The sequence below is a fragment of the Adiantum capillus-veneris genome, chromosome 24, assembly GCF_014529385.1.
Source record: "Adiantum capillus-veneris isolate H3 chromosome 24, ASM1452938v2, whole genome shotgun sequence".
Taxonomy (NCBI): Eukaryota; Viridiplantae; Streptophyta; class Polypodiopsida; order Polypodiales; family Pteridaceae; genus Adiantum; species Adiantum capillus-veneris.
This window is the reverse complement of record NC_140954.1, coordinates 19898147-19912965: the sequence shown is the minus strand read 5'-3', so window position 1 is coordinate 19912965 and position 14819 is coordinate 19898147. Positions and strand designations below refer to the sequence as shown.

Here is a 14819-nt window from a genome sequence, read left to right as displayed (position 1 = left end):
CAAAAAAGTCTTTGCACATCCCTACATAGGAGGGGGCGAGCCTAGCATGTAGGGGATGAGAGAGAAAGCCACACACACACACACAAGCTCCCTCTACACAAAGGGAATGAGGGACACATGTCAGCTCCCTAGGCCAGATGCCCACACGGTGTACCCAATTTCTATTGGATGGCCTTGGAGGTGAACCAATGAGAATTAGGCTAGAGTAAATCTAGTTTAATTAATTTAAAAACACTTAATAAAAGAGCCAATGAGAATTAAGTTCTCTAGAAGACTATTGGACAGTCTCCCAAGGGGTCCAATGAGCATTCGGCAGCCCAATGGCTTGCCTGATTCCTATTGGCCAAGAGGCATAGGGGTCCAATGAGAGTTTAGTTGAATTATTAAATTACCTAAAACTCTCACAAAAGGGGAAAGGGGGACACATGTCAGAAGGCTATCACTTATGCTGCTTAATAGTCATTGGCTAGCCCTGGGGAGGTCCAATGGGAGGATAGCAAGAGCAATTAGCAAGAGGGCTCGCCCAAGAGAGAGAAGGGGCTGATTTTTGCAAGGCATTATCACACACACACTATCACACAGTCTATGTGAGAAGCAAGAAAAAGACTATCTCTTCCCAAGCTTTAATGGAGAGCTCATCACCTACTCCAAGCTTGTGAGATAGAAGCCTACATCGATGCACTCTTGGCATGTGGATGCAAATCCAACCAAGAGCCAAGCTTCAATGCATGCTCATCTCCTCTACCATGCTAATTACTAAGCTATGCTATGCTAATATGAGTGATTATGTGAGGAGATGTACAACTTTCTTGTAAGATACTCCTTCTTCCTCTCAATCTACTCTCATACCTTGCTAGCTCTCACCATCTTTGAAGGTGTGTGAGGTTTTGGGCCTGAGACCGGGGATAATTGATGTTGTGTCTGCTAAGTGTTTTGCTTAGTGTATGAAGCTTTCATCTTCATTGCACTAGCTAGTCTTGAAGGAACACAAAGAATTGTATTGTACAATGTCTCTCTTGATGGGAGAAACCATAATACAAAGCCTTTTGGAGGGGGGACCGGCTCCATGCAAATCCGGTCGTCAACTGTTGTCAATAGCTTAATTTGTCTCTCTTTTGAAAGTATTGTTCATGCTATCTAACTAGGTGTTATGCTTTTTGTTGCTCTCTCCACCCAAGCACTCTTTGTCATTCTCATTAGGAATCTATTGTAATGAAAAGCCCACTATGTTCATGCTAATTTTTGCAACACACAAGTTTTTAGGCCATTAAATATTACATTGGTATCAGAGCACAAGGTTTCTCTTTTCTTGCTCAAGAAGGGAGGTCCTCAAGCTAGCTATAAATGGTTGGTATTATTAATTGCCTGTGAGTAAGTAGAATAGGTATTTTTCAGCCTTGCAGTGCGCCTGCCTTAGTGCAGTTAACGGGGCATCACCGTTGAGAGCTATGGTCTTAATAGTGGAGTCCTACGGGGCTTGCCTACGGCTTAACCATTATTGAGCTATTAGAAGCTTGACAGGAGCCGGTGCTGTTTTGGTGTTGAAAGACCCTCTCTTCTATTCCTTGCAATTAATGGTATTCGAGCCACGGGTACAGTAGCTTGAGTGCTTTTTCTAAAGGGGTAAAGAGGAGTAGCAACTAGGGCTTGAAGTGCCAAAGTACACCTAAAAGTTGTTAGAATGGCTGACAATAGTAAAGAAAGTGAAATTAATGTTGATAACTTTGATTTTGCTAATGAGCAAGCTACTAATGATGCTCTGATGCTTGTTAACTATCTTGTTTCTAGGCTTCAACAAGCCATGGGCAATCCATCTCTCCAAAGTGAAGTGCAACGGCAGCTCCGTGCTCACGGGATTCTCCAAGCTCATCACCATGACGAGAGAACACCTAGGAAACCTCCTTGTGAGACTCCCAAAAGAGGTCTCTCTCTGATTCCGGAAGAAGAAGAGAATCCATACGAAGGGCTCAAGAATTTACTTCTTGATGATGCACCTCCTTCCCAAAGGAGAACTCAAGAGCCTCCACCGAAGGAACGAGAAAGAAGTGAGTCTCCTGCCACCTCAGCGGAGATGGCTCCACGAAGACGGCGGGCTAAACGCTCTCCATCACCATCAAAGCGGAGAAGACCATCACACTCTTCTCCACACCATAATTCAAAGAGGGATGATAAAAAGAAAGAGAAGAAAAAGGCAAGAAATAGAACACCCTCTTCTCCATCTTCTTCATCCTCTTCCTCTTATGAAAGTGATGGTGAAGACGATGAAGATCAAGACAAGAAACAGGCAAGAAAGAGGTCACCCTCTTCTCCACCTTCTTCAAATTCTTCACCTTCTGACGAAAGTGATGGTGCAACCTTTGAACCATAAAAAAGAAGACGCCATAGGAAATCCTATGCCGCATGGAAGAGGTCATCCAAGCTGAAGAAGTTCAAAGAGGGAGGGAAGAGCATCTCTTTCCTTACCTATGATGGCACCTTTGGTGCTACGGACAAAGTCTTGGCCTTTATCCAACATTTTGATGTGGCGTTTGGAGATGAGGGCTTCACGGAGTCCCCTAAGCTACGCCATGTAGCTATGCACTTTCAAAAGTCCGCCAGGCAATGGTGGTCTAGCCTACGAGTCAACGGTGAAGCTCCACAAACATGGAAAGCTTTAAGAGCTTCCATTATGAAGCAGTTTTTGGCCACCGATGCCAAAGACAAAGTACTCACCGAATGGCGAAGCTTAAAGCTCTCTCCCTATGAATCCATCCACAAATATGTAGACAAGTTTTGGGACCTACAACTCAAATCCACTGTCTTCAAAAAGTTGGATTTTGGAGAGCAAAAGCAACAATTTTGTGCGGGCTTAACCGAAGAAATGCGGAGTATGTCAACTCCCAAAGGCCACGTACCATATCGGCGGTAATACACCATACTATCATGGCCTCTCGAATCAATTTCCAAACGGGGACTAAAAGAAAGAATAAGCCCACGGAAAACAAGGGTTCCAACGAGCCTAAGGGGAAGGACAATGTCGAAAAGTCTCCTAAGGGCAACTCCAACAAAGCTAAAGAAAAGGGAGTTTACAAAGGTAAAAACAAACTCTCTCGTGAAGAGCTTGAGCGTTATCGCAAGGATAACCGGTGTTTCAAGTGCGGCGAACAAGGGAATGCGTACCGCGCTTGTCCCCAAAAGAACAACCGCCAAGATCCTCCTAGAGCTTCCTTGGTTGAAATCCAAGAGGAAGAGACTCACCAAACTCATCACAAAGGATCTTCTCTATGCCATGCTTAGGGGAAGGTAAGAGAACATGATGCTTTTATTCTCTTTGACCCTGGTTCTACTCACAATTTTATATCTATAGAGTTGGCCACCAAGCTAGGCATACAAGCTTACGAGATGGGAGATGTCCTACCCGCAGACAGTGCTTTCAAGGGGCAAGAAGCTTCAGTCACTCCCTTAATCGGGAAATTGAGCCATGTGGACAAAGAGGACTTCTTTATCTCTCCTCTCAAGCATGAGGATGTAATCCTAGGGGCACCATGGTTTGATCGCCTGGCTGCCAATGTTAAATTCCCTGAACGGAGAATCTCCTTTAAGTTTAGGAAAAAAGACATGTATATTGATGCTAAGGAATTGGGTAACACTATCCACTATCCCCATTGTATATACACCAGCTTTCAACAAGTCAATAAAGAGCTCTATTTCCGTGTACATGATTTTTGTTAAAGATTCTCAAAATGAACCTAATGCTTTAGAAAAAGAAAATAAAAGCAACCAAAAGGAATTAGAGTTATCCAATTTTCTCAAGGGGTTTCAAGATGTTTTTATTGATGACATCCCTTGTGAGCTACCTCCTAACGAGGTAATGATGACCATGCAATTGAACTTCTTCCACGAAGTTCACCGCCTAACAAACCTCTTTATAGAGTTTCTCAAGCTCAACAAGAGGAGATTATGCGGCAAGTGCATGAGTTAGTTGAGAAGGCCATGGTTAGGCCTAGATCATCTCCATTTTGCTCACCCGTGCTATTAGTGCAAAAGAAAGACGGCACATATCGTATGTGTGTCGACTATAGAGCACTAAATAGGATCACTATCAAGAATAGGTTTCCCGTTCCACGGGTAGAAGACCTATTTGATAAGCTACAAGGATCGACCTACTTCAGTAGAATTGACCTAAAAAGTGGCTATCATCAAATAAGGATAGTTGATCAAGACATTGTAAAGGCCGCATTTCGCACCACATTTGGTCTTTATGAATACATTGTCATGCCTTTTGGCTTGACCAATGCACCAGCCACATTCAACCGCTTGATGGAGAAGCTGTTCAGGCCTCATCGAACCTTCACTGTAGTGTTGTTTGATGAGATTATCATCTACTCTAATTCATTAGACGAACACAAGCAACACCTCTAGGTAATATTTGAAGTTTTGAGAGAGAATAAACTTTATGTTAATCGAAAGAAAAGTGAATTAATTTGTTGCAAGAGATTCAGTATTTAGGTCACATTATCTCTCAAGATGGCATCCAAATGGATCCATCAAAGTTAGAGGTAATAAAAGGATGGCCTAAACCAAGGAATCTTCATGAACTAAGAAGCTTTATAGGTATGTGTGCATACTATAGACACTTCATAGAAAAGTTCTCACAAATTGCGGGACCATTACATGACCTAACAAAGAAAAGCGTTAGGTATACATGGTCTGCTAAGGAGAACAATGCTTTCGAAAAGCTTATCTCTCAACCCGTGCTTACACTACCGGATCTCTCAAAACCATTTGAGGTCCAATGTGATGCTTGTGGTGATTGCCTTGGAGCTGTTTTGCTCCAAGAAGGGCACGCCATAGGCTATGAGAGTCGAAGGCTCGACCCTGTTGAGCAAGCTCTAGGCATATATGAAAAGGAACTCCTTGCAGTTCTGCATGCCTTAGACTCATGAAATCACTATTTATTGGGGACTCCTTTCATTCTGCGAACGGATCACCAAAGTTGTAAGTACTTCATGACGCAGACCAAGCTCTCCGACAAACAAATGAGGTGGGCAACTTTCCTTTCGCTATTTCATTTTCATATTGCTCACATTGCTGGCAAGCATAATCAAGTAGCTGATGCACTCTCAAGACGGCCGAGAGTGAATGCGGTTTCCATAGCAACTCACAATGATCTACCTTCAATGATAGATGAGTATGCTATTGATCCCGATTTTAGAGATGTGATTTCAGCCCTTGCATTAGGGAAGAAATAAGAACCATTTACTTTACAAGATGGTTATCTTCTCTACGGTAATAGACTATGTGTTACTAACTCACTACATGAGAAAGTAATGTATGAATCACGTGCTCCACCTTATGCGGGGCATAGAGGGATTCAGTCTACCTTAAAGGGAATTGAAACATATTTCTATTGGCCTACCATGAAAGTGAACATACAAGAGTATGTTTCTAAATGTGTGATATGCCAAAAGGCAAAATTTGATAGAGGGAAGCAACTTGGATTGCTTCAACCCTTGCCAATCCCTAATTCACCATGGGAGGGCATATCCATGGATTTTATCTTTGGATTGGCTAAGTCTATCCATGGGAATACGGAAATATGGACGATAGTAGACAGGTTTAGTAAACAAGCTCATTTTATACCTGTCAAAAAGTCTATCAAAGCCCATTTGAAACCCTCTTCATTTCACAAATTTTCAAGTACCATAGCTTGCCAATGTCCATAGTGTCGGATAGAGATCGTAGAATGACCAGTAATTTCTGGAAGGGTCTCTTTGAGAATTTAGGGACAAGGCTAAACTTCTCTTCGGCCTATCATCCACAAACGGATGGCCAAAGTGAAATAGCTAACCTAACAATTCTCGATCTACTAAAAGGCTATGTAACGGAAGTAGATCAAAGATCCCAATGGGAGAAGTACTTACCCTTAGTGGAGTATGCTTACAATAACACTGTACATACTCCCACGGGAAAAGCACCTTTTGAGGTAATTGAGGGAAGATCAAAAAGTCCCTTGCTACTTAAGGTACATGGGAAGATCTTCACTGCAGATGAGTATAGCTGAGACCTACAAGAATCTTTTCAAAAGTTTAAGGATGCTATCTCTATCTCAGAGCAAAGGCAAAAGGCTGCTGCTGACAAGCACAGAAGAGCCCAAGCCTTTAAAGAAAATGATTGGGTCTTATTAAAGTTTCCCAAGGCTCGATTAAGGCACATGACGGGCAAGAATCCTACGGGACACCAAAAGTACTATGCTAAACTAGCAAAAAGGTACTATGGTCCCTTCGAGATTCTTAGGCCAATCAATGAGATGGTCTATCAACTCAAGTTGCCCAATCATTGGCTCATACACAATGCTTTCCATGTGAGCCTATTAAAGCCTTACAAAGGAGAGCCACCTCAAGAACCAACTATTGAAGACCCACCGGAGATCGAGGACCAAGAGGAGGTGCTACAGCCCGAGTCCATTCTCCGACATGAAGACAAGGTATTAAGAGGCGGTAAGACTATCCGACGATATCTTATTAAGTTTAAGAATTATCCTTTTGAAGATGCTAGATGGATGCAAGGCATACAATTAAAGAATAACCTAAACCTTGGCAGTGCTTACAATGCTTCCCAAGAGTTAGCAAATGTACAAAATGTTAAAAATGAACAAATTTTTTGTCTTATAAGACTCTTTTTCTTTATTGGGCACAAAAATGAAGTAGTATGCATGCTTAGATCAAGTTTGCAGAGACGACGTCTCCCAAACACCAAGTAGAGCTTGTCACTCTACAGATTGATAGGACTAATGTGAAGACATGCTTGCGGCAGCCTCAGGCTCTCAAGCGCCAAATGGACTAGTCATCCATTGTGGAATGATGTCGTGGGGTAACATAGGGATCCTCTACCCGCTAAGAAAAGGACTCATCAATATGCTTTATCTTCTCTACACCATAGTCGAGGACGACTATGATTTCAAGAGAGAGGTAGTGTCATAATAATCAATATCTAATTCTCCTAAATGATTTTCGCATGTTAAACTGATCATTTAATATGGGGAAGTGCCAGGGGAGAAAAAGCTAGAATATTGGTTAAGCTAGCATACCTTCCACAATAGGGATCCAAAGGAGGGAAAATAGGGATCCAAAGGGGGGGCCATCTGCAAAAGAGCCATGTATAACAATGGGCTAAAAAGACCCTAAGGTTCAGCCCATTAGGACTTCCAAACTGCTAAGGTTCCAAAATTCAAAGGTTGTGTCCAAAGGTCAACCATAGGGGAATTGGATGCTTTGTGTGTGTCCAAAAAAGTCTTTGCACATCCCTACATAAGAGGGGGCGAGCCTAGCATGTAGGGGATGAGACAGAAAGCCACACACACACACAAGCTCCCTTCACACAAATGAAATGAGGGACACATGTCAGCTCCTTAGGCCAGATGCCCACAAGGTGTACCCAATTTCTATTGGATGGCCTTGGAGGTGGACCAATGAGAATTAGGCTAGAGTAAATCTAGTTTAATTAATTTAAAAACACTTAATAAAAGAGCCAATGAGAATTAAGTCCTCTAGAACACTATTGGACAGTCTCCCAAGGGGTCCAATGAGCATTCGGCAGCCCAATGGCTTGCCTGATTCCTATTGGCCAAGAGGCAAAGGGGTCCAATGAGAGTCTAGTTGAATTATTAAATTATCTAAAGCTCTCACAAAAGAGGAAAGGGGGACACATGTCAGAAGGCTATCACTTATGCTGCTTAATAGTCATTGGCTAGCCTTGGGGATGTTCAATGGGAGGATAGCAAGAGCAATTAGGAAGAGGGCTCGCCCAAGAGAGAGAGGGGACTGATTTTTGCAAGGCATTATCACACACACACTCTCACACAGTCTATGTGAGAAGCAAGAAAAAGACTATCTCTTTCCAAGCTTTAATGGAGAGCTCATCACCTACTCCAAGCTTGTGAGATAGAAGCCTACATCGACACACTCTTGGCATGTGGATGCAAATCCAACCAAGATCCAAGCTTCAATGCATGCTCATCTCCTCTACCATGCTAATTACTAAGCTAAGCTATGCTAAGATGAGTGATTATGTGAGGAGATGTACATCTTTCTCGTAAGATACTCCTTCTTCCTCTCAATCTACTCTCATACCCTGCTAGCTCTCACCATCTTCGAAGGTGTGTGAGGTCTTGGGTCTGAGACCGGGGATAATTGATGTTGTGTTTGCTAAGTGTTTTGCTTAGTGCATGAAGCTTTCATCTTCATTGCACTAGCTAGTCTTGAAGGAACACAAAGAATTGTATTGTACAATGTCTCTCTTGATGGGAGAAACCATAATACAAAGCCTTTTGGGGGGGGACCGGCTCCATGCAAATCCGGTCGTCAACTGTTGTCAATAGCTTAATTTGTCTCTCTTTTGAAAGTATTGTTCATGCTATCTAACTAGGTGTTATGCTTTTTGTTGCTCTCTCCACCCAAGCACTCTTGTAATTCTCATTAGGAATCTATTCCAATGAAATGCCCACTATGTTCATGCTAATTTCCGCAACACACAAGTTTTTAGGCCATTAAATGTTACATTTAAGGCCTTAAAGGGAAGAATGCTGCACTCACAATGAACACCATCGCTCTCCCAGAACAAGTTGCTACATTGAAGGGTAGAGTCTATTGCCTTGAGGATGTGCAAGTGATTCTTGTACGCAAGATGGTTGAGACTTGTAGGGACAAGCTACGGAATGAAGTGCCAGGGTTTGCTGCAGCAATTGCCATCGATCAAAACATCATGGCTGTTGTGAATGCAGGGTTGGCAGAGGATGGACTCAAATTTACAAGGTATGGTGAAGGTACAGCCCAAGCAGCAGGGAGTGTTGCTACACACGAGAAATCAGTAACATACCCTCTTGCGTTGGCGCCATTCATCACACAAGAAAGAGGTAACAAGCGGAGAGTACTAAAGAAGGTCTTCAAGTATGTATACCAGCTGGACCCAGAGGATGTCTTATTTCGTCCTTGAGAGTTCTAGATTTTTTTGGCTTTGATAAGCCACCCAATTTGAATCACCCTTTTTTTGGAAAGAATAGGCCTTACGAATAAGTATGACTATGGAAGCCTTTTGGAATCATTTTTTTCTGCAAATACATGTATAATTGTCTCTAGGTCAGCTCGGGTTGATTCCTATATTTAATGCTTTTAATGGGTTTCATTTTGTCGGTAATGTTATTTTTCTAGTAAGGCTTTTGTTGGTATAACAATCGTTAGGTCACTTGAGGATGTTTGTGTGTTTGATTACCTAATGCTTTTCATGGTTGTATTTGATGAGGTCTTTTCACGTGCCTTCTTATCATAGGGAACATTGCTATGGGCAGCAACCGGCCTTTTCTTAGAGACCAAGAGTATCATCTCTTTTGAGGTATTGGAGGATGGATTCTATGAATCATAATGTCTGAAAAGAATGTGAATGTAGAAAAGAAATATATGCTAAACTGGTAGAGCAAGGTCTTGGCCTAATGCAATTGCATGATCTCAACTAGAATGAAATTTTCAGGCATGCTGGACAAATAGTTAGGGGCAAAAGAGAGCCCTACTGATGAGAGAGAGGGCAAGGAGAGTGTATGTGTAGAGTTCTCCTCTTGCTGGCCATCTCCAGTTGTGATCCAAATGTGAGGTACCCCCAATCATGTTTAGTATACATCACATCGTCAATTGCCCGAGGGATTGAACACAAGGTGTTATTTCTTTCCTTATTTCTGGTTTGCTTCATTTGAGTGCTAGCATACAGAGCGAGGGATGCATAGCAGCAGGAAGGAAAGCATCAGCAAGGATAGGAAGGACAAAGAGGTGGGAGATGGATGGGTGTCCACGCTGCTGTGGGTGGGCGGCATGGTCTGTGCGTGGGCAGCAGTGGAGGTGGCATTCAAGCCTTTGCTGCAAGCAGGGCATGTGGCCATCAGGAAGTCTCTTGACCCCAACTATGATGTAGGCAATGAACTTGATAACAATAGCAGTAACCCACAACAGGGCGGAAACACCCCCTCTCAGCCTGCCAAGGACCCTCAAAATGACTCCCTCAATAAGTCCTCCGATCCTCTGCATTGGATCTGTCACTTGTATTGTTGATTAGCCCAACTATCCACTACGGGGGAACCTACTCTGCTACATCACAAAACAATGTAAATTTTCTCTCCCCATCCCTTTCGGGTGTGTGTTCAATTATGTATACATGAATTTTGTTCATGAGCTAGATGCATGCTTTATGTTATCTGTGGCCTTTTCTTTTGTTCCTTAATGTCCAACATCTACATATGTGCATGCTATCTATGATGTATAATTTAATTATACATCATGGATGGCATGTACACATGTTATCCATGACCTTTTCTTTTGTATCTTAATGTCAAATACCTGCATACATACATGACGATGTGTACGTTCATATGCATTATGAGTTTAATGCATGCTACAGGCTTGCTCTTTGTCATTTTGAACACATTCACTTGATTCATTCTACATGCAGTAGAATACACAAAACCTATACAGATGTTATAGGGACATGTAGCTGGCTGGTGCTTATGATACAGTTTTCAGTTATGTGCTTTACATCAGTATTATTAAAGGAAATTAAATTGTGATTATTCTTTATGTATAAAAAAACCTCCAAGAGGATAATTGTGCTCCTGTTTTAGTACTCAATGCCCTATTTTCTTAAACATGTTTTTGGAACTGATTTGCACTTGTAGTGCTTGCCAGTTGTGGCCTATGATTACTGAACTTGATGCATGTTGCATGCACTTGAGGAGGCATGTTCTTTTATTGATTTAATCAAAATTAGCAGGAATTGGTGTTATTTTTAAGTTTTGAGGGACCTGACCTGGGATTACTGTGCGTTATTTTTTAATGTATAATGTATAACAAAGTTGAAGTCTCTCAAGATTTTTGAGGAACCGTCTATGGCATGTCATGGGCTTTTGTGATAGCACTATGTCCAACATCATTTTGCTGCAAGTCTTACATTTGTGTTTCATAAACATGACCACATCATAGTCCTTTTATGCCCAGTTTTAAGTTTTGTACTCGTGTGCATTTTGTGGTGTACGAAAACTAACCAACTGGATTGTGATGGGAGTATACTCCTCCGTGGTGGCTACTATCTCATATATCTCCCACCTTGAGATCTTATTATTTTTGCACCTATTTTGAAATATAATTGAGACTTGCTTCTCTTAAAAAAGAAAAAAATAATAAAGCATTTTTGTTTAATTCCATAGCATTTTTGAGCCTGACCATCTTGACAAGGGTATGTGGAATTGTTATTTGGTGTTGCATTCCTTTTTCTGTAGTGGTTGAGCTATAGCTGTCTGCACACTCATATATCTAGTTGTAATTGTAAAAGCGTGGAGTCTAAATGGGGGTTATTTGTTATTTGGAAATGGGTATATCTAAATGGGTATGTGGAATTGTTATTTGTTGGTGCATTCCTTTTTCTGTAGTGTTGTCTGCAAACTCGTATATGTAGTTATAATTTGTAAAAGTGTAAAGTCTAGATGGGTGTAGCATTTGGGTGAGTGCTATGGATAAGTCACAAGTCGAAGGTGAGGATGATAGTGCCAGTGAAGTCTTATGTGGTGGTAAGAGGTGAGAACGATTGTATGGTCTCAATGAGTGTGTTTATAATCTATTTATTACATTGTGTATGCTTGCACAGACCCAGGGTATAGTGAATGGTATCAGATCTAATAGGTCTTTGCGTTGGTCCCTTTTGAGAGAATTAAGAATGTGGATGATCTCTTTTTCTTTGCAAGATAGACACTCAAGGTTTTTCAACTCCAAGGTAGACACTCCAAGAATCATTTAATCCTTCAAGGGCGTAAAGGGCTTGCATTGCCTCTGCAATGTTGATGAAGAGTTTGAGAAGAGATCTCATGTATGATTCAAGGCTACTAATGGTGGACAGTAAGATGAGAAGATTTTGACATGGCAGTTGAACACAATTTTTTTGATGTGCAGTGCGAAGCCAAAGACCATCATGCCTTGAGTGCTCACCGAGAGTTTCCTTTTTCTCCACAGGTTTTGATCGTCCCTCTATTATCACCTCCTGGATCTTATCAGCATGTCATTGCTGATAGATTACTCACTCTCTGAGGAGAGTGGGACTACATTACCATATCGTCTAGAGCAGGGGAGCCCAAGTAGGAGCGTTTTCTGCTCACTTGGAGTATTGATTACCCTTTCTTTCCATATGAGAGGTGGTAGTCTTAGATGGGATTACACTACTCCACGATGGCTTGTTTCTCATCTCTCTCTTCCATCTTGAGAGATTGCTTTGTATTTTGTTCCGATTAGCATGATTACTTGATAATAAAATTAGACCCCTTTTCCTGAAAAAAATCACCTCCTAGATCTTGGGTTTTGACAGTATGCAGGGTTCTTCTGGATCAAAGATTACCCAGTCTAGTGTGTTGCCGCTCTCGTTGTGAAGTGTGCCAACTGCTGGTTTGCTCAACAAAGGTGCATGACCTAGACATGATGCCGTGACTTTTATATTAAAAGATGGACATCCCCTTACCTCGGGGTTGATTGTAATGGTAGCTTAACATCACCCCCAATGGCTGAAGAGACCCAGGATGATAATGGGTCGTTGCTCATTTGTGATGACTCTTCATGTTTAGTTTTTCATTAGTGGAGAAGGTGATTGGGCAGTCCTGCAAAGATGGGTGCTCTGTTATTTTTGGGGGTACCCCTTTTTAAGTTATGGGGACACCTTGATACTGTCAAAACAGTGAAGTTGTGTAATGGTTCCCAGCTCTTGGTGTCTAACTGTCTAAATGGTTCCCAGCTCTTGGTGTCTAACTGTCTAAATGGTTGTTGAAGCTGTGTGGGATTGTGTAAAGAAAACATGTAATTGCATTTGAGAAGATGCAAGTGTTTCCCTAGTAGAGAGTAATGGCGCTTTGCAACCTTATGGTGTGTGTCACACATCTCTCTTGTCACTTTGATAGGTGATATCTACATGCAATCAGCTAACACATTCTCTTCTCCCTTCTATCCTATGTGAGTTTGAGATTTTCTTCTACTAAATGGAAAGACAGGAGGTTCTTTTGCATACTTGTTCTTCAATTTTTCTACACCCTACACATACTTGGGAACGTCTGTTTATAGGTCAAGTAAAGGAGGTTGGGAGAAACATAATGACGTTTTTTCATCATGAGAAGACTCTCTTTCTCTCTCTGTAGTGTGGTAGATTGGTTAGCGTATGGAGTTTTATTCAACATGTTATGTTTTTGAATCCCACTCCTGCTATACACACACATACATACATACATACATACATACATATATATATATATATATATACTCTTTAATCTGCTAATAATGACATATCTATTTGATTCTCATGATTTTATACACAAGAAAAGTTCAAGCACCATATCTTATATTTAGGAATGGGTTGCCAATTAAACACTTGAGGACATTGAGACTGCGGTCATAACTTGAGGCATACAAGCACACGTGTCTTTGCATAGCACTGTCAACCACTTAGTCTCCCTTTGACTAGTTTTATTTTTCTTCTTTTAGCGGCCTTTCACTTGCATGCTTACTTGTACCATTGTCATTGCTCACTAGCTTGATAACTCTTTTTCAATTTGATGCTTTACTTGTCTCTCATTGTTTTGCAATTTTTGTTCTACCGCGCCCGAGGACGTGCACAGTTTAGACAGGGGGATTGTTTCGGCAGAAACAAAGAGTCATACAAAGCAACAGGAACAAAGGTCAATAATAGTTTTCTTTGAAAACTATGTAAACAGAGTTGGATGGACATGTGGGTTCATCTGTTAGAAATCCTATGTCATAATCTTTGTTTTAAGTCCTCAACTTTATTAAATGGATGCATATGCTAAAAATAGGATATTTACCCATGCGAGAGCGTTTGGAGTGGTTTACGGAAACTGAAGACTTATAAGTTTTGGGCATATTTTTATCTAATGTAAAAGCCAAAGTGCATTGTAAATAATGAGAGAGGATTTGGGCTCTAATTGAGAGTTCCAACTTGTTTTGGCCAAATTTCTAACTTTAGTGGCCGCCCACATGTGAAAAGAGACTAGGTAAATTAGAAGGCTTCTCTATAAAAGAGAGCTTAGCTAAAGAGAGAGGGTTCTTCTTGTGTATATTACTAAGTGTAGAGGCTTTGGCAAAGAAGCTCTCTATCATCATCTCTCTCTTACTAAGCTAGCATTGCTTCAAGCTCCATAGCTTGAGCTTATCTCTTGTAACCACTTTGATTAATGCAATGCCATGCTTCTCATCCTGTTGCTTTGTACATTTCCTATTATGCTTTCATTGAGCTTTGTTCATTAGGAATGAGTAGTTGCTAAGTGATTGCTTATGATTAATCCATTGCATGGTTATGTTTGAATGTCACTTGTTAATCTAGCTCTTTTATTATGTTGAGGAATGCATTGCTTGCTACATTAGGGAAGGAGGTGTATGGATTGAATGTGTGCTTAAGCAAATAATCTTGTTCATTGTGATTAAGCTTGATTATGGTCAAGTGGGAAAGTGTTCAAAGGGTTGGGCTACTTGGGAAGGGCTTATACTTTACATTGAATGCTTGTGGGTTCTCAATAACATTAGCTACTTGGGTTTAGGCATTGGATTTGAGTCAAGTGCATGTGAATTAGAGTGAGTGATTAAGCATTTCCACTAATTAATCATTTGTTAGAGAAGGGATTAGTGATAAACATATGAAGAGCCACCTGACCAAGCTAAGGAATGATAAGATTCGCCTTGCCTTGACAATGCAAGGAGTCCTACATATGCTATCTAGGTTAGTGCTCTCCTAGTCAACCTCCCGAAGTGCTTCTA

At 41.2% G+C, this 14819-nt stretch overlaps 1 protein-coding gene across 1 annotated transcript; it reads left to right on the top strand.

Moving 5' to 3' along the window:
• Window positions 1-1660: 1660 nt before the first annotated feature.
• LOC147426048 (uncharacterized) lies at window positions 1661-9751 on the top strand. The gene is made up of 3 exons (XM_086498882.1): window positions 1661-8919; window positions 9307-9369; window positions 9505-9751. Exons 1-3 carry the CDS (start codon window positions 8575-8577, stop codon window positions 9523-9525), a joined length of 429 nt encoding a protein of 142 aa, XP_086355008.1. The 5' UTR covers window positions 1661-8574; the 3' UTR covers window positions 9526-9751.
• Window positions 9752-14819: the final 5068 nt, after the last annotated feature.

Bases quoted from the DNA above. Each gene is read 5' to 3' on its own strand.
- LOC147426048 (XM_086498882.1), top strand. From the start codon at position 8,575: ATGAACACCATCGCTCTCCCAGAACAAGTTGCTACATTGAAGGGTAGA. The intron at 8,920-9,306 runs GTCTTCAAGTAT...TTCTTATCATAG, and splicing joins AGCGGAGAGTACTAAAGAAG to GGAACATTGCTATGGGCAGC. The intron at 9,370-9,504 runs GTATTGGAGGAT...TGAAATTTTCAG, and splicing joins AGAGTATCATCTCTTTTGAG to GCATGCTGGACAAATAGTTA.